The 20,245-nt window shown below is 40.4% G+C and overlaps 1 protein-coding gene across 2 annotated transcripts in view; it reads right to left on the minus strand.

Annotated features, from left to right (window-relative positions):
* Positions 1–16,127: 16,127 nt before the first annotated feature.
* The window catches only part of LOC147637675 (putative serine/threonine protein kinase IREH1), a 181,013-nt gene continuing 176,895 nt past the window's right edge, over positions 16,128–20,245 (minus strand). Inside the window, exons 13-17 of one of the 2 annotated variants that reach the window (XM_086799504.1) lie at positions 18,486–18,537; positions 17,389–17,445; positions 17,109–17,273; positions 16,871–16,945; positions 16,128–16,791 (exon numbers count right to left, since the gene is read on the minus strand). In XM_086799504.1, the coding sequence (XP_086655630.1) occupies positions 16,675–16,791; positions 16,871–16,945; positions 17,109–17,273; positions 17,389–17,445; positions 18,486–18,537 (466 nt within the window). In that variant the 3' untranslated portion in view covers positions 16,128–16,674. The remainder of the gene's footprint in view (positions 16,792–16,870; positions 16,946–17,108; positions 17,274–17,388; positions 17,446–18,485; positions 18,538–20,245) is intronic. The other variant, XR_015266070.1, reaches the window with a different exon arrangement.

The raw sequence follows: 20,245 nt of genomic DNA on the forward strand, positions 1-20,245 counted from the left end.
GATAGATACTTTCTTTATAAGTATTAATCTCTCTAAATGCCATCATATGTACATTTGTATATTTTCTCTAAGAAAGGTAGCTGATACATAATAGGTTTACAAGTACTCTGCTTTCTAGGCTTTTAAGATTTATGTTGTGTGCATTGCCTTGAGTGTTTCCTTGGTTTGTTGAGGCAACCAAATTGAATTGCCACCCTCATAGTAGCCTTGAGCCACCAATAACTACTTTTTCACCCACCTTCTAATACCATGAAGATATCTTATAATTAGCTTATAAAGCTAGTGACTTTTGTTGGTTTGGGTGACATCCATGATGAGGCTTGGGTCTTCATAAGAGGGGCTATTGAGGGCAAGGTCACTTGGATAGACTTACCTTTAATAACTATAGCTACAGTGATGAACTTCGGTGTTGTCTAACTTAGGATTGTTTTCAAGAGGGGCTATCAATGACGAAGTTTTTGTGATAGAAGCCTTTAACTCCTTTGGCAAGGTTAATCCAATAGGGACTCTTTGATTAGAGGCTTCATCATAAGGTATTGCTGATATAGAGGGCATGTTTATATTTTCAATGTTAGTCATTGGATAGGTTATTTGCTTGGACAAAGGGTCAAGTTGTGGAGGGTCACCCTTGCCAGAGTAAGGCTCAAGCGGTGTTGTTTGGTGCCAAACAACATGGTTTAAGAAGGGACTTATTCCAAAGTGGTTGTTGACCTACAAGAAGGTTGTGAAGTTAGAGGTGGAAGCTTATTCTTTTCATGAAATGAGGATGAAGTTGAAAGAATAGAGGTTTTGTCAAGAAGGGCCTACATTGGAGAAGGTGGGTTTTCAAGTTGAGGAGTTTTCTAGGAGGATCCTTGCAAGGCTTTTACATGCATCATATAGATCCTTTAATGTCAGAATATCTCTATTACAAAATAATATCACCATCTCCATGTTGTGGACCTTCAAAGTAATTGTGCTACTCGTGAAGCATGGTTTTGCATTGGTAGTAATAGTCCATTCCCCCCCAAGAACCAAGTATGCTTCTAACACTAACTCAACCACAAAGAACTTGTAGTTAAGGGGGTTAGTTTGCATGTAGATTGTATGTTTAAAGTACCCCATACACGGCAAATCAATGTCCTACATCAAAGGGGGTGCACGTAGATTATATGTTCAAAGTACCCATTACATGGCATATTTATATCCTACATGAAATGAACTCACTCTCAGGATAAGCTTATAATGTGGTTGACCTAATAATTCTCATAGTTCAAGGGTCATGAGACTATGTTCATGCCATGGGTAAAGTTGAATTGTGTTGATATTCCAAATGCTTTAGATCCTACATTAAATTTTGGAAGATTTAGAGGAGGGTCAAATTTAGGCTCTAGGGCTTTAAGCTTCATAGGTTTAGATGGTAGAGGTTCCATTTCTAGCAGCATATCCACTTCTTGTAAGAGCATTGTGAATGTACTCATCACACTGGGTGTTCTAAGATGATAGTTTGCATTGATTTGTCAATTGAGTACTGAGAACTATTTTTTTAAAAGCCACCCAAGACAGTTGCATCAAGGTCATCTAGAGTAACCTGGAATCCCATTCTATATCAACACCCTCAAGGAGAAATAATCATGCATTTTAATGTATTCCCCACCATTAGCATCTATCACTTCAATGTGTTTAGGGTTGATTCTGGGTTATCCCAAGGATACCCAAGTTTCCTCGAATACAATATTGTGACTAGCTTTAGAACTAAGCACTACTCGTTTCTATATCCGACATTCTTTCCCATGGGAAAATCTAGCCAAACTTTGATAGGAATTTCAAAAGGAACCATGGACATTTTAGTTTCACTTCTGGTGTATTTTGACTCTCACCATTCTCAAGAATTAGACATTCCCTATTTGACATTAAGCTCATGGGGGTAAGGCCGCTTATATGTTCTAGTTTCATGTTACAAAAGATAGTGCCCATTTGAGTAGGATGGGAAAGTGCATTACTGTGTAGGGGGAGTGAAACCATGTTACCCTAGGAAGTGGTTAACCAGATGGATGCTAGTTCTACTTTTAAGGAGAGATAGCTAGTACTAATTTGTTACCGCCCTTAGAGCTCTGTCTCTCTCTCTCTCTTTTATATGACCGCAATTATGCACATAATAGCTCTCTTTGCCACTCCTTTTCTTAATAATAATAGGTTATCTCTCTGTTTGTATAACATATCACAAAGGAGCAAAGGAGGTGGTACTGGCACCTTGGGGAGGGGGAAGCACTAGGGGTGGTACTAGCACCTTGGGGAGGGGGAAGCACTAGGGGTGGGCCAACCAAGTCTTATGGCCGGAGATAGAGGAGCATGTGAAGTTCCATAACAATAATGCATAGGTAGCACAATTCAAGGAAGGTGTTGGTTGTATCTATTCACTCAACTTATTCTTAGTTGTATTAATTATATACCACTGACGTGGCATTTAATCAATAGAACCTTAGTTGTATTAATTATATACCACCCAATGCCACTGTCGTGGCATTTAATCAATAGAACCTTAGTACATGTGCCCCCTTCTCCCCTCCCTCCTCCTCCTCCTACTCCCTTTACTCGTAGAGAATAAGCCCTTAAGGTCTTTTATAGAGAATTGTGAGACCTTAAATAGAAAGGACATGGGTGAATGCATGCAAATAGAAAGGGCAAGGAGGGTCATCATTTCTTTTACTTTTCAAGCATCAATCATTACATAATGCATGCAAATAGAAAGGGCATGGAGGGTCATCATTTCTTTGACTTTTTCAAGCATTAATCATTACATACTAGAATAAATCCTTAGAAATACAACTCTTATTCTTGAAAAACTCATAGAATATATTTAATGGAAATGCAAAACAATATTTTGGTGGCCTATATGCCGCGTCAATGTCAAATTAATCAACAAGTGTACCTCACAATTTATCTCGATATAAGAGCTCCAATATCTTGCTAAGTTTCTATGAACTTATAAATGTGGCATTCTAGAAATTGTGATTATATGAGGTTAGTTTACACAGGATGTAAGAAGAAACCATTTTGAGCTTCAAAGGGTCTAATTTCTTAAGATCACGAACATTACAATTAGACATGGTAGCAGAAGTGCCAATTCTTACATACAAAATGGCAAAGCACTAACATTTTTTAGGTTGAAATGGTGGCAATAGAAAATGGTGCCCCATTATTTGTCATGTCTTACATGTGAAATGGCAGTGTACTTCTTGGACTGACATTTTAGGTTGAAATAGTAGTGGAAAATGTCCACCACTATCCAAAAGTGCCATTTTCTTACATGTGAATTACTTCTTAAACACACATTTTTAAGGTTGAAATGACACAACACCCAAACTACCGTTTATTATGTCTTGGAATGAAATAATACTTGAGAATGGAAACTAAGCTTTCTATTCACTTGGACAGAGAGGATATTGAATGTGAGAAATGTGATCAAATTTTTCTTCCACTTAAGAGGAGTAGAAATTTGCATTAAAAATTCTAGGCTTTCATAATGGATAGGAAATGGAAATCATTAAATGGAAATGGAAAATATCACTATAGTAAAATGATGGCATTATTTCCATGAGAAGCCCATGTGAGTAACCATTCAAAAAATTTGGCACACCACATCTTCTCATATCTTTTCTCTACTAGTCATCAGGTAGAGGACTCTAGGGCATCTAGGCCATATATAGATTTCACTATATGAACAAGTGTATCCACTAGTAGGAGTGTCATTAGGAAGTGAATGGGGTCTTCTTGGGCCCTTTAATTTGCCCAAGCCTAATCAAGGTGATTAAGGAATAGCCAAATGGGGGGTTGCCATGTGAACTGAAATGTTGGGTTTGTAAGAGAGGTGTAAGAGTGGTCAAAGGGTGCACTTTTCCCCCCAAAAAGGGGGGGAGGCAATTTTACAATTTTCGGACCTCCATAACTTCTACATACAAGCTCCGATTTGAGCGGAGATTATAGATCCATGATCTACGCATCAAGAGCTTTCCATAGATATGTTACATGATATGGTTTTGTCCGCTAGATTTTAAATTCCATTTTTTCCCCAAAATTCAAGTTCGAATAAAGTAGCTGTTTTGAAGCTTCTAATTAGAAAACGTTTCGTCTTAAGAGAAAAGGTTTGACTCCTTAAACTGTCAAATAAAAGGGCCCAAGAAGCCTTCCATTGAGGTCCTAATGTTCACCAAACTATACCATTATAATGGGGTGTGTATGTAGGGTTCATGTAGACAAAAGTCATCACTTATAGCCTCTAGATCCTCCTCCAATGTTTGGTCCCAAAAGCAAGCCATACATCACCACAAGACTCATCAAGGTATTTGATGTTGGGATTTCACCATGTGTGATACATGTATAGGGAAACTAATATCTTCAACCTATTTCCTTTCTCATTCTCCACCAAAACTATGCCACATTTTGAAATTTTCAAAAGCTTTAGTCTTATACCAAAGATAATACACCCACATCTTCCTACTAAAGTCATCGTTTAATAATGAAAAGTAGGAAGAATCACCTAATGTAGTGGTTGGCATTTTATCGCAAAGATCTACATGGAAAAGCTCTAAAGGAGTCTTTGCACGATTCTTGCTCTCTTGTGGAAATGCATGTTAATGCTACTTGGCTATCATACAAGCTTCACATACATCTAACCTCTTAAAAAATACCCACAGATGTGCCCTTTTCATCTATTTGTCTTTGTATGTGGGATTACTTGGCATCCCTTTTCCTATCTTACAATCCCCATTACTTAGCATCCCTTTTTCTAGCTTTGTCTTTGCATGTGGGATTGCTTGGCATCCCTTTTTCTATCTTACGATTCCTATTACCAATGCGAGATTTGCACCACCAACCCCCCCTCTAGTCAAGCACAGAGGAAAATGGCCCAGTATCATGAACCAGGGATTTGATACCATGCAAGAATGCACAATAATGTAAGCACAATCTTCACAAGACAAAAGAATAAATTGCAGATAGAAGTGGAGAGTAAACAATATTACAACTTGTGCAAACTTTGATTACAAATTGATGGTTGTATTTCCACCTGTGTTCTCCAGGTAAGGAGCTTTGATGGAGGATGTCATGCTTGCAAGAGTGCTTTAACATAATGAAATGATGATGAACAAAGACTGCCAAACGAGTCTATATATAGTGTTTATTGTAGGAGAATACTTTCCCTTATAGTATGTAGTCTTATCTTTTTAGTTGTATGGTTGTAGAGGAAAGAAGAAGATAGAAGGAAAGTCAGCCATCCATCTCTCTCGTGTCTTACTTTCTATTGTATGTGTGTGTGTGTTTGCTTTCTCTCTCACATTATCTTTATGGTATCAAAGCTCCGGCTCGTTTGAGTGCTAAGGAGGCAAGTAAAAGACAAGAACAAAGCAAGCGAGAAAGCGGTACACAAGTAAGAGCATCATCATATCTTCCCCTTCTTGTTTAGGTACGACACCCCCTGGTAAGAGCTACACATCTCCGATTAAGAAGCCATCTTTGTAGTCTTAGAGGTGCCTGTAAGGTGCACAATACTTTGTACTAAAGTTTTGCGGCTAGAATTGCATTTCGGATACGTTTCGATCTCTAGTCGGTCATTGCAAGGTGTTTTCGGGCTATTTTGAAAAGTTCAAGTTGAGAACTGTCTCTACTCGAAATCTGGTTATTGTAGTACAACAGGAGTGCAGACAGTGTTTGCGTATATATTTTTTATCCTGGGTGTATGTGCATGTACTTTGGTTATATTTGGTGACATACAAGTTGTGCTGAAGTACTGCTGTGATAGTCACACAGAAGATCCTGTTGTGTTACAGATTGCATACAAAAATTATATGTTTATAGGTTTCTAGTTACTACAAGCAAACATGTCTGACAGAATCAATCAGATGGTTAGTGAGAAGATGGAAAAGAACAACTTCCATGCTTGGAAGTTTAGAATGACCAATTTCTTGATTGGGAAATGATTTTGGGACTATGTCAATGGAGACAATGAGGAGCCTCCAGAATTACCTGAAGAGAATGTTACTCCAACGGATATAAAGGCATTCAAGGACTGGAATCAAGGTGCAAGGAAAGTCATGTATTAGCTTTCAATAAGTGTCACAAACACAATGATAAGACACATAAATGATGCCAACACTCCAGCAATTGTATAGCAGAACCTAGCAATTGTATAGCAGAACCTAGCAGAACTCCAGCAATTGTATAGCAAAACCTAGTGCAAATGTTCCAAACCAACACAAAGGCAAGAAAACTACAGCTAAAATAAGACTGTGGAGAAGAAAAGCATGTCTATCAATGAGTATGCTTTAAAGATTAAGGGAATTATTGAATCCCTTGGGTCTATCAATGTATCGGTCAAGGATGATAATTTAGTGCACGTCTGTCTAAATGGACTTGGCAAAAAGTACAAGCCATTTAAGACCTCCATTGCAGTCAAAGAGAATGTTCCCAACTTTCGGGACTTAGTGTCTATGCTGATCATAGAAGAAAAGTCTCTAGGTAAGAACTCTTCTTCATAAAGCAAAAACACATCAGAACATGCCTTCTACTCCAATTCAAGAAGAGGTAGAGGTAGAGGTCGTGGTGTGAACATAAGTTTACATTCATAAAATCGGATGTGTCTCACTTGAAAGTGTTTAGGTGTATTACATATCTACATGTTCCCGACAAAGTGAGAACAAAGTTGGATCCAAAGGTAGAGAAATGCATCTTCATTGGTTATGCTTTGGAGCAAAAAGATTATGGATGTTATAACCCTACCACTCGTGAGACGCAAGTAAGCATATATGTTGTCTTTGTTTGATGAGATGAGTAGCTGGTATGCACCAGCAGTGAAGGCACAAAAGATGCAGATGTAAAGTACTGATGTTGCACCACATATAGAGCAATGCTTTAGTAGACCCGGAGAGTCCTCTAGTAGTGGATCCAGTGTTAGCCTATGGTCAAGCAGGTTGAGGATAGATGTCGGTACACATGTCTCACGTAAAGGAAAGGAAAAAATAGATCACCTTTTATGCTTGATCTCTCATAACAGGTCACTCATAGTTGGATGGTTACTCTAGTGGCTTTGAGTAGAGCCTTAATATGGAGCTTGGCATTCCATCTGTGGTTACTCTTCGTGTAAGGAGAACTAGGGCTGTTTTGAGAGGACACCTAGCAGACAATGATCTAAGTGTACGCAGGTTTAAGAGGGTTAGGTATCCTGTTTGACATGTTGATGTTGCCATATATATATAGGCAGTGATGTGTGTGAACACACTTAGGACCGCCGGGGCACTTTTTCCCTCTTTAGGAGGTTTTTTCCCCCGGCTTGTATATACGCCCATCCTTCTAGGGCTAACTTATCTTTTGTACATTGACACAATCTAATACTTTGTGTTGTGTGCATTCTTGCTTCTTCTTCTCCAAGCTTTGTGTGCTTTCCTGCAACCTTAATTCCAACAATTGGTATCAGAGCAGGCATCGGCTCCCAGGGCTATGCCGCCAGCACCCTCCGACTCACGTTCTCCGATTGAGGTGAGCTTTCACGATCGCTTGCAGGTCCCTATACTCTGCAAATAAGCCCGTAGGGCACTGCGTTCTCAGAAATCGCATTTGAGGTCGTTTCGGGCTCCGTTTTTGCATTGCAAGTTCTGCACAGGTGTTTTCGTCATTTTCTGCAGAAATTTTGACAGTGCAGTTTCCTGCAAAACAGGCATACGTATTCTATTGTGGACCGTGCTACATAGCACGAGTTGTTTGCTGTTCAATCTTTACTTCATTACAGGTAGCTTTTGCATCAGTTTCAGTCAGTGGCCATGGCTGATAACAACAATGATGTATTTCGCATGTTGTTTGCTGAAGACACTGGATGGAGACAGCAACTACCCACTTTGGGCATACATGATGCAGCATGTTTTGGTTGCAAAAGGAGTGTGGAACATTGTGTAGGGTATGGATGGTCCAGGTTCTTTGGATGTAGGATCTATTGAGGATGTTGCAGGTTCTAGCAGCTCTACTGTTGCTACTGTTTTACCTACTGCTGAACAAGCTCGTTGGGATGGTAAAGATGCGCAGGCTCATGCCTTGATTGCACTTTCTATCAATAACATCACCCCACATATTCGTTCAGCTAAAACAGCAAAACAGGCTTGGGATATTCTAGCTGGTTTGTATGCAGGTCGTAAACGAGGCAAAAATCTCTTACCTGCGTAAAGAGCTAGAATTGAAGATTATGCAGGAAGATGATGACATGAATGTTTTTCTTGCTGAGATTAAAGATCTCAAGGAACAGTTGATTTCTGCAGGTGAGATTATTCCTGATCATTCTCTTGTGCAGACTGTTCTTGATGCTTTACCTGAGACATATCAGACTTTTTCTTCCACGTGGAGACTTCTTGCTGAGGACAGACCTGATGCTGTCAAGTATGATACTTTAGTCAACAAGATCTTGCAAGAAGCGCAGTCCAGGCAAAACAGGGCCAGGCAGCGTGCAGTTGATCAAGCATTTATTGCTGCCCAGCAGCAGAGAAGAAGTGGTAAGGCAGCCCCTTCCACTGTTTCTTCTCCTATTAGTAGGTCTGCAACTTCTTCTCCTTCAACAAGTAGTAACAATAAGTCTGAGAAGGCTCTTGATAAAGGCAAGAAAAAGACCAGGTACAACTATTGTAAGGTAAATGATCATGTCATTAAGAATTGCCCTAAGCTAAAGGCTAAAGAGGCAAAGAAGAAAGAGTCAAATGCAGCCACAATAGCGGATGCTTCTACAAATGCAGATTCTGTAAATGTTGTGCAGGATACAGAATGGGCGTTTAGCGTGTATTGCCAGTATGACCCATCTGTACATGATGCATGTTTGGCAGTTTCTGTTGACTCTAATGTATGGTATTTTGACAGTGGTGCTACAAAGCACATTACCTCACATCGTGATATGTTCACTTGTCTTGAGGCTGCCGTGATATGTTCACTTGTCTTGAGCCTGTCTCTAATGGGAATACTGTCACATGTGCCAATAATGCTTCTTACCCAGTGAAGGGCGTTGGTAAAATTATGCTTACTGCTGCAAATGGCAGCGCTTTCACACTTTCAGATGCTTTGTATGTGCCAGGGATAAAGAAGAATCTATTGTCTGTCTCTGCGCTTGCTAGACTTAGACTTGTAGTCAAATTTATGGATGACAGATGTACTGTTCATGATTTGACTTCTCGTGATACGATTATTGCATCTGGCACCTTGTTTCGTGGGCTGTACAGGCTCAATTCTTATGACAAGTGTGTGGAAGATTTAGCAAATGCAGTTTCTAATGAAAAGGCAGTTTCAGATGCAAAACTATGGCATGCTCGTTTTGGTCATCTGAACTTTGCTAGTTTGCTGCGTTTGCAGAAATTTGATATGGTTGCTTCATTGCCCCCTCTTGAGGCGCCATTGAAACATGTTTGTGAAGGCTGTATTTTGGGCAAAATGCAGCATTCTGCGTTTCCAAAGGATGGTTCTGTGTGGGCCACTCGCAAATTGCAACTTCTACATAGTGATGTATGTGGGCCTATGCAAACTCCGTCATTTGGTAAACACTTGTACTTCGTGACTTTCATTGATGATTACTCAAGGCATGCATGGGTATATCCACTGAAGGCAAAGTCCGAAGTGTTTTTGTGCTTCAAACAGTTTTTTCTTATGGTTGAAAATGTATCCAATTGTACTGTGGGCACCCTCCGTTCTGATCGAGGGGGGGAGTACTTGTCTAAAGAATTTGATGCATTTCTGGCTAGTCGTGGGATAAAACACCAATGTACAGTGCCGTATACCCCTCAGCAAAATGGTGTTGCTGAGAGGAAAAACAGGTCACTTATGGAGATGGTACGATGTATGGTCAAGAGCCAAGCTTTGCCATATGCGTTTTGGCTTGAGGCTGTCATGTGTGCTGCATATGTACTCAACAGGTGTCCCACTAAGGCCTTGCAGTCTATTACTCCATACGAAGCTTGGCATGGCAGGAAGCCTTCTATTGGTTACTTGCGTGTCTTTGGTTGCTTGGCCTATGCTTTAGTGCCTGTGCAACAACGCAGAAAATTGGATGATAAGGCTATCAAATGCATTTTTGTTGGCTACAATGCTGAGAGCAAGGGTTACAGATTGTATCATCCGCAGTCAAAGCGTATCTTGATTAGTCGAGATGTTGTTTTTGTGGAAGATGCTGTGCAGCCTTTGTTATCATGTACCAAAGAGACAAGTGTGAGCTCACGGGATGTATTTGATACATTGTTGCCTCTATTTACAGGTGGGAATTCAAATGTAAGTCCTAATGAGGCAAATATTCAGCCTATGCAGATTTCAAACGACATCATAGATCAGCCTATTTCTGATGCAGATTTACAGGATGTAATTTCTGAGGATAGGGCTGAAAATGAGCAGGCTAGAGGTATGCCTAAATGGCTAGTGCAAACCTTGCGTGATAGTAAAATTGATGCACCTATATCTAGTCGTACTCGTTCAGGTTTTCAGCATGCCTCTTATGCATCAGATTGTTATGCTTTGGCTGTGTCTAGTATGTGTGAAGAGGAAGAACCTCTTTCATTTGATGAGGCACAAAAATAAAAAAAATGGTTGGCTGCAATGCAAAGTGAATATGATGCTATAATGAAGAATGGTACATGGTCTTTATGTGATTTGCCTATTGGTAAAAAGGCCATTGAATGTAAGTGGGTTTTTAAGTTGAAACGAAAGCCAGATGGCAGTGATGATCGCTATAAGGCTAGACTTGTTGCAAAGGGTTATGCTCAAGAAAAGGGCATTGATTTTGATGAGACCTTTGCTCCTACTTGTCGTATGACTACCATTCGTAGCATTTGTGCATTGGCAGCTCATAATGGTTGGAATGTACATCAGTTCGACATAAAGACTGCGTTCTTGAATGGAGATTTGCATGAGGAGGTGTATGTATCGCAACCTCATGGTTTTGTTCAAAGAGGCAGGAAAACAAAGTGTGCAGGTTGAAAAAGGCTTTAGATGGTTTAAAGCAAGCTCCACGAGCTTGGTATGAAAAGATACATGCATATTTGACTGCACATGGTTTTCAGAATAGTCCAACAGAAAGCACTTTGTATGTTAAACATGTGGATGATGTATATCTAATCATTACTCTCTATGTCGATGACATGCTGCTCACAGGACCAAATGAAAGTCATATTGCTGATTTTAAGGCTGATTTGAATGCCTCTTTTGAGATGTCAGATTTGGGGCATTTGCATCATTATTTGGGGATACAATTTAAGCAGTGTGATGGAGGTATTGCTTTGTGTCAGACAAAGTATATTGAGACATTGTTGCGGAGATTTGGCCTTGAAGACTGCAAGCCTATTGCTACTCCAATGGAGACAGGTTTGAAGTTGAGTCTTCATGATGCTGGAGATCACTTTGATGTCACACTCTATCAGACAGCTGTTGGTTGCCTCATTTATGTATGCATTACGAGGCCGGACATTCAGTTTGCAGTCTCATAGGTGAGCAGGTTGATGCATAGCCCAGGATCTCAGCATTGGAAGGCAGTTAAACGCATCTTTCGCTACTTGAGTGGCACCATACATCTTGGGTTGTTTTATCCCAAGGGGGGATCGTTGCCGCCAGATTTACATGCTTTTTCGGACTCGGATTGGACTGGTTGCTATGACACAAGAGTGTCCACAAGTGGTTTTTGTTTCATGCTCGGTAGCTCATGCATATCTTGGTTGAGCAAGAAGCAACCTACTGTGGCTACTTCTAGTTGTGAAGCTGAGTACAGGGCAGCTTTCACAGCTACGGTTGAGTGTGTGTGGCTCAGACGGCTTATGGCTGACTTGGGTGTTGGACAGGAGTCTGCCACCTCTATCTTCACTGACAGTCAGAGCGCATTGGCAGTTGCGAGAAACCCAGTTTTTCATGCTCGCACAAAGCACATTGAGGTGCATTATCACTATGTCAGGGAGAGACTCTCAGCAAGAGAGATCAGCTTGGCCGCCAACACAGGACAACCTCGCCGATCTTTTCACAAAGGCGCTTCCTCATGAGAAGTTCGAAGCTTTCCGCAAAGCTTTGGGCTTGCTCCCCTTTGTGGACTGATCTACTTCGGGCATGGCACTCCCCTATACATGAGTGCCAGCTCTCGTTCACACCATCACTCCCAGGGGGGATTTGTTGCCATATATATATAGGCAGTGATGTGTGTGAACACACTTAAGACTGCCGGGGCACTTTTTCCCTCTTTAGGAGTTTTTTCCCCCCGGCTTGTATATACGCCCATCCTTCTAGGGCTAACTTATCTTTTGTACATTGACACAATCTAATACTTTGTGTTGTGTGCATTCTTGCTTCTTCTTCTCCAAGCTTTGTGTGCTTTCCTGCAACCCTAATTCGAACAGTTGAGATATGATGGATATATTGCCCATCATTATGCTTATACGGTTAAAGCAATACAGGAGTTGGAGCGCACTTGTTTTGAGCAGACACTTGGAAATAAAAAATGAGAAGATGCCATGAATGAGAAGATGGCAGCATTGGATGCAAATGCAACAAGGGAGTTAGTGCCTTTGCCTAAGGAAAAGAGCAATTGGATGTAAGTGGGTGTATAAGGTCAAGCATAACACAGATGGTTCAGTGAGCCGATATAAGATGAGATTGGTTGCTAAGGGCTATGCACAGACCTATGGCATTGACTATGAGGAGACATTCAACCCGGTTTTGCAAGAATGACAACCGTGAGAGCTGTCATTGCTATGGCTGCAACAAAGAGTTGGTCTTTAAATCATATGGATGTAAACAATGCCTTCTTGCATGGTGATTTGCAAGAAGAAGTATACATGATTATGAGAGTGATGCACATCTAAATTTTGTGTGCAGGTTACGCAAAGCCCTGTATGACTTGAAGCAAACACCCGGAGCATGGTCACACAAGATCGGGGATTATCTTATTACCATTGGATTTTAGATATCCAATGCAGATTTTTCACTGTATAGCTTGAAGCAGGCACTCGGAGCATAGTCACACAAGATCGGGGAGTATCTTATTACCATTGGATTTCAAATATCCAGTTTTTTCACTTTATGTGAAAAAGACAGATAGAGGAATCATGCTATTAGTCATTTATGTGGATGACTTGATTATCACTGGTGATAGTGATAGTGATAGTGATAGCGATAGTGATAGTGACAGTGATAGTGATAGTGATGCTGACATACATGATCTTAAGAGGCTTTTGAAGTAAAAATTTGAGATGAAGGATTTAGGTGAGCTGTAATATTTCTTGAGCATAGAGGTGGTGAGATCACCTCATGGCATTTTATTATTACAGAGGCAGTATGGCTTGGATATGTTGTCCAAGTATGGTATGAGAGGTTGTAAGCATATTTCAGTGCCATTGGAGCAGAACACAAATACTAGTGAGACTTTGATGACCCACCTAGGTGATAGCTTCTACACTTATGCCACCGGCATGGTTGGTGAGATTATGGTTGATATGCTGTCAATGGATGATATAGTGTGTGACAACCACTTTGGAGTACTAGAGTTATGGCACAGAGTCATCCAATTGGGACCACATTAGACTATAACAAAGTTTTGAAAGGGCTTTTATGCAACTCCCATGCTCATCTAAGACCGTCTAGCACCTCAAACCGACCTCATAATCAGAGAGTAGTGTGTCCTATCCAACGCTCACAAATGTGGTCACATAGCCTGCACAAGCATGCACCCTACTTGGTAGAGTTCCAAGTCTATATAAGGTATCTCCTTACCATTTGACCACATTCGAACACTATCTAGGAACAATGGATTACCTACAAAACAGAGCACATTCGTTGCCCGCACTAACAATACGAGGGTGGACCATTAAGCAAATGCTTTTCCGATAAAGGTGTTCTTTCACCTCTAACACCTTATTCTCCTCGGCTAAACTCATCTAGTATGTAGTTTGATTGATAAGAGCTGCACTAGAAAACAATTCTATCTTTTGCTCCATTCATAGCTAAGGAAAATTCGTTTCATAATAAGAGGTGATATTAGTAAGAATGTTAGTGCTGCCAGATTTACATGGTGGCAAAGAAGAGGGCCACATTGATGTCCTCGACTAAGCTCATCTAGTATGTAGATTATTTTATAAGAGTTGCAATAGAAACCAATGCTATATTGTGCTCCATATTTTTACATGGAGACAAAGCAAAGGGTCAAAAAAATTTAGAGACTAAATTTTTTTTGGTCAAAACTTTCTGTTTCAAAGACTCTTTGAACACTTCAAGTTCATAAATCTTGTAACTTTATTTATCCAATTTTCTTTTTAACACAAACTTAAAATTCACAACTATTCATGCCCTGAACTTTATGGAACATTATGAATATAATAGAGAAACAAAGACTTACATGTCCGCTTTACTAATTAAATTGCCTTAATTAAGGCACTCTCAGGAAGATCTAGCTTACCTTTTATGTAGAGTGTTATTTCGTAATGCACAAATTAGTAAAGTCAATCATTGGCTAGTTGCTTGCATGCCATTAAGGACCATTAAGGCCTTTTTTTTGTGTGGAAGACAATCAAATTTGAGGATTCAATAAAAGGACAACATCTATTTGACTTGATTGATTTAGTCATCCTAAAAGTCTAAGGGTTTGTGGAGGTCTTTTTTTTTATATGGAAGGTGATGGATAGTTCACTCATCACTTTTGATGTCTTATGATGGACATGAAGTGCTAGCTCAACGATTAAATATTGGGATTTTAGTGATAATCAAGATGAGAGAGGGACCAAACCATTCAAAACTTTGTTGAAAACATGAGGTTTGCATGAGCCCAATAATGGGAACACCACCTACTTGAGAGAGGCTTGCTTGTGGTTAAAAGCATGTGGCTCTAATAAGTACCCGAAAGTGTGGTTAGAAACCTGGTAACAAGGTACACAAATAGTGGATTTCCTTAGCTCTCAATGCTTGGTGAGATTCCTGTGAGACCATCTTGATTGCTTAACCTAGAGATTTCTGAAGGGGTTGCTTGGATTTCTTAAAACTGAGGATCTTAAGACCAAAGGGAGGTTCCACTGTCTACACTCTCAAGGATGGACTAATAACATGAGACACAACGACATAAAAGAGGGAATGTTGGAACATGCACCATAATGAATGGAGTGAAAGAGAGTATCAAGCTAGCTGAACTTCGATACCACCCGTAACAGTGGCAAAGACGTTCAACTATCTCAACACTGCCTCCCCCTACCATTCCTAGGGAACATAAGTGCTCAAAGTGCCACCCGAATCAGTGGCACTGAGTACAAATACTTGGGGTGTTCTAGCAACTAATCTATATTCTAGAATCTACGATATGGAAACCCGAACCAGTGACAAAGTTGTACACAAGTGGTGCCTAAAGAGAAGAGGGAAAGACCTGGAAGTGATACATTGCCACCCGAAACAGTGACAGAGTACTTACACGGGTGAATACAAACAAAAACCTAGAAGTGCACAATGCCACCCGAAACAGTGGCCAAGAAACAAGTACACAACCACTGTCCTAACATACTTCTAGAGTAACAACTAACTTTGAGCTATAGAGACATGATGCGGAACTTGAGCAGGAGTTGAAAAGCCTCAACCATAAGGCACCTTCATCAAAACATCTGGGTGGCTTCTCACCTTTAGGCTCCCCCAAAAAAAAGGCATTCTCCATCAAAAGCCAACAATCCACCAACAGAGGAGACCATGCCTCGCAAGTCATCATCCTTAGAGCCAGAAAAGGCAAGCACAATTCTTCGTTGACTGTTCATGCCTCGCAAGTCATCGTCCCTAGAGCCAAAAAAGGCAAGCACAAATCTTCGTTGAGAGATGAGATTCACCACACTTTGTGCAGGAGCAATGGCAGAGAATAAGCTAACAGTCTTCACTCAAAGAGCAAATGACTTACGCATTATGGTGCTTTTTGATATATTTAAATTGATTGACCTTTACATTCTGATTCCACTTTTTGTGTAATATGTTTAATATTAAACTTTCTATGGACATCTCCTATCACATATTTTGTAGTGTATTGGTCCATAGCTAATTGGGCCTTCTGTATATAATTAGTCATTTTTCTTCTTCTGTAGTATGTGTGTAGCACCTAGGAAATCCACTTGCTAATAATTAGTGCACTCCTCCAAGCAAAGTTAAGTTGGTTAACTACTAACTTGCATAGTTAATGTCGATAGTAACGTGCTTGCGAATCTCCCAATCAAGGCCACAAATGATTGTAAGCATGTAAAGGTATGTATAAGGAGCGAGCTATAACAAGCTTCGGAGTCCTTGCCTACATTTTGAATTCTGACTGGCTACTTTACAGTGTTGCTTTTTGTAAGCATGGTACATGTTGAAACTAGGGGACTGCCCCTGAAGCCAGAGTTTGAGATTTGAAAGGCCAATTCTTTTTTTGTAATGGGTTGTATATTATACAACAGATGTTGGGCTTCGAATTCACTAGCCACTCAGGCAGGGGCCTTCTAACTGAGGTAAATTCTAAAGCTTGATAGACATTGCATCAAGGTAGTTGAGAGGAAGCTCAGCACCATAGTGATGAACTTGTGCTTAAATTATCCTGCAATGCTAACTTGTGCTCAAATTATCAAGGTAGTTGAGAGGAAGCTCAGCACCATAGTGATGAATTTGTGCTCAGCAATGCTAACTTGTCACCACACACTTGCCATCCAACTCTCAGGGGTTTCCTTCTTCCATGATGCCACAGGGAGCTTCTGATGAAGAACTCTTTGAAAGGTCCTTCGTGGAATGTGAGAAGAGATCATAGTTAATTGATACAAGCTGTGGGAGATTCTGTATTCCAAACAGGATTTCATAAGCAACAAAAAATAAACATCCTTTGTAAAGACAAAGTCTAACAAAGACACCATACCTTAAATGAAAAGTTGTTAAAACTACTTTTCATGATTGGCTTGTATAAATCAGCAAGTTCTGAGCACTCATCCTCCTGCGCGAAACAGATCACCACAGTTGGAAAATCCTCTCCAATCAAAACTAGTACATTCATTCATATACATTTGCAAATACTTGACAACCATTCAAACATTCCAACAGCTTGTTTGGGTGGTCATATATATAGTTAGATCTAAATTCGAGTTTAACAAGGATACCTCTTCATCTAGCCTTCCTTTTCCGGAGCTTGTGCTGATGCTACTGCCACAAGAGCATTCTCGAGAGCACATATGCTCATGTACTGAATTCAACTGATCATGGAGAGGCCTTGAGGTAAAATAGCTAGTATCATCAACACTTTCAGGGCTCGGAACAAAAGCTACCTGCATAATCATAAATTTGCATGTTTCTCTTTAAAATTAATAACCTTATCATCAGAAACAGCTTAAAAAAGATTAAAAGCATCCTGGCGCTCATTAGCAATAGCTTGCCACATACCTTCTGCATGGCAAGTGTCTCCCAATTTATTTCTCTGAAGAATGGATGCGACTTCACCTGTGTCAACATATTTAGAAACAGCTTGCCAATCAAGATCAAGGTCTCAACTCATGTTACTATTCCTTATGACCGAGGTCATGGTACCCCAAACTGATACATGAACAGGTATCTTATAACTCTATGCTATTTCTATGCGGAGTAATTCTAGTGGAACAAAAAAGCACTTGTATGAGAACCGATCATAATGTACAGTTTTGGAATTGTAGACGAGGACAGGAAATAAGTGATCCAAGAAATGATTATATTTGAGCTATACAGGCACTTTTCTTGCACAGGGCAGCCATTAGAAGAGAAATTATAGCTAGTGAGATGCATGGTTTCCAATTTTGATTCAAAAGATGTATGGTCGCCTAATTATGGTGCTGACAGGCACATGACGATTCGTAAAGATTGATTTGCCTCTCTTAATAAATCCAAGAATGGGACTGTTGAAGCTGCAGCAGATAGTATAGTCTACAAAACACAGCAAAGATATGAATGGAGTGTGTATCAAGTTTGCACCAAAGTTTTCTAAGCATATCTCCTGTGTGTGGTCTGAATATGGATGTACTCTTCAATAAAACTTGATGCACGGTCCATATATTTGATAAAAATGTTGTTATGGCTGATTATGCAAATGCAAGTGGAGAGGAAGCTAATACCATCATGTAATAAGCATAGGGAACATGAACAACAAAAAGCTTGTCTGTGTTAAAGAAGCTCAATATGGACGATCCTTTGGGAGATATGAAGTCTCATTTTTCACCTCTTGTGAAGGTTCAGCAAGATGCATTGATTGTCGTTCCCAAGTATGGCAAGAAGAGAGTGATGCACACATTGCCTCAGCCATGTGCTGTGTTAAAATTGATATTCTCTGGCCCTAATGTAGTCTCTTTATTTTTTATTTTTTGAAGTTCTAGTATAGCCTATCACATGTAATTCGGCTTTATCTAAAAAAATCAGCCTAAGAAACGACTGCATTGTTCAAGTTTTGAATATTCTTTCAATATGTTAAGAAAGGAGAGAATTAAACAACCAAGACAACAGAAGAAAATTACCTCTGACGCCCCCCTTGAGCCAAGACGTTGGCTTGGATTTTGGATCAACAGCCTGCAACAACAAAAGGACCACATCATCAGTCAACTCTTCATTTTCCTTGTTCCCCTTACTCAACAAAGTTGCAATGGGACAATTGGGTTTTTGCATTTTGTTAAAAAATCCTGGTAAATAAAATTTTGAAAAATACTTGAAGCACATGGTGTAAGGGCCTATTTTGTGAACAGAAACGGCCTTATATCAATGTCCGGATCGGGAGTAAGGGAACAAGGGTGTACAACCATCCCTCTACTATCACTTCACTTATGACTATCATGAAGCTCTTTGCACATGATTCCTTATAAGAGGCCCACAAGTAGTTGACATATTGACCTCTCTTATGGTTGGTTGTTTGGATTACGAAAATCGAATACAAAGCAAAGGTCACATGACCAGCTATACAAACATGTACATGGAGGCTGTCAGATCGCACACACTAAAAGGCCACATGAGGCATGCCCACTGTACAAAGACTCAAGAGCATGTAACCAAGGGTCAGCTTGCACCCTGGTGATAACATGTGCATCAATCAAAGAAGAAACTTGCCAAAGAAATAGACCACGAACGCGCTGGACATGACATTTCACCCCTGATTGTGAATCAAAGATGAAAGCATTTCGCATGAGCCGATTACGCCAAAGACCCAACCATCAAAAGAAAACAAAGAAGACCTCATGTTGCTGATTGTTCCCCCAGCTGATCATGTCCAAATACCCACTGCCTGGGTGACAAAGTGTGTCCACTCTCCATTTGCCACACTGAAGAGATGAACTCCCATCATTGGCAAGCCACGGGCAAGAAATAAACCTGAGCCGACTATATTCTGGGCAAGTCTAGCAGAAGAAACAGTTGCCATTCGGAAGTCTCCGACGCCAAAGGCAGGCCCCCAACCATGACTCACCAAATAAACACTTTGCCTTGAAAAGAAAGCGTGAAATGCCAGCGACAGAATAGGATGCACTTCCACCAGGAGGCCGTTTTCTTAACATTCCATACTTTATTAGCTTTTGCTGCAAGCCATCGTTGATCTTAGACCAAAAGATGATATACAACATTAGTGGAAGCCTTCAACAGCCTGGTCTTGTGACCCAACACCCAATCATCCCATGCATGAGAAGAATCCATCCTAGGAAGGCGGCCCAGAGATTGCACTTGTTGCTGCAACTACAACCAAAAACACTTGTAACCTCGGGGCGCACGAAATCTATGACGAGCACAACGGAATGATAACATTCGCAACTGCCCAGGCAACAAAGTATCAGACATCCTCACAACACCCAATCTCGCCATACGATTGAATTGCCATCTACAATTATTCTTCTCTCGCCAAGTAATCACACGAGAGGTGGCCAATACCTCTACAAGCAGGGAGTTCTCATCTCGACAAGAATCTTGAGGTCTCCAAGAAGTGAACCATAACACCTCCTGCCATGATTTAACCAAATGATCCAGCAGAGGAGAAACAGATACACACACAGATTGTGAAGCATTTAGAACATCCCACCAAGATACAACGATCCGGGTCTTCCCATGCACAATACCCACATCCTCCAAAAATGCAACCGTCATGTCTATCCATAGCTAGGAATCAACACACATAGCTTGAAGTAAAGTCCACCTAAGGACAAGGTGTACCCAAACACCCAACAAAGAAATCTCTTCAGGTGGTAATATGCTTCCATGAAACCCAAGTCAACACTGGATTATTGCCTTTCTTTTTCCA

The sequence above is a fragment of the Cibotium barometz genome, chromosome 6, assembly GCF_041138505.1.
Source record: "Cibotium barometz isolate CiBa-2024 chromosome 6, ASM4113850v1, whole genome shotgun sequence".
Taxonomy (NCBI): Eukaryota; Viridiplantae; Streptophyta; class Polypodiopsida; order Cyatheales; family Cibotiaceae; genus Cibotium; species Cibotium barometz.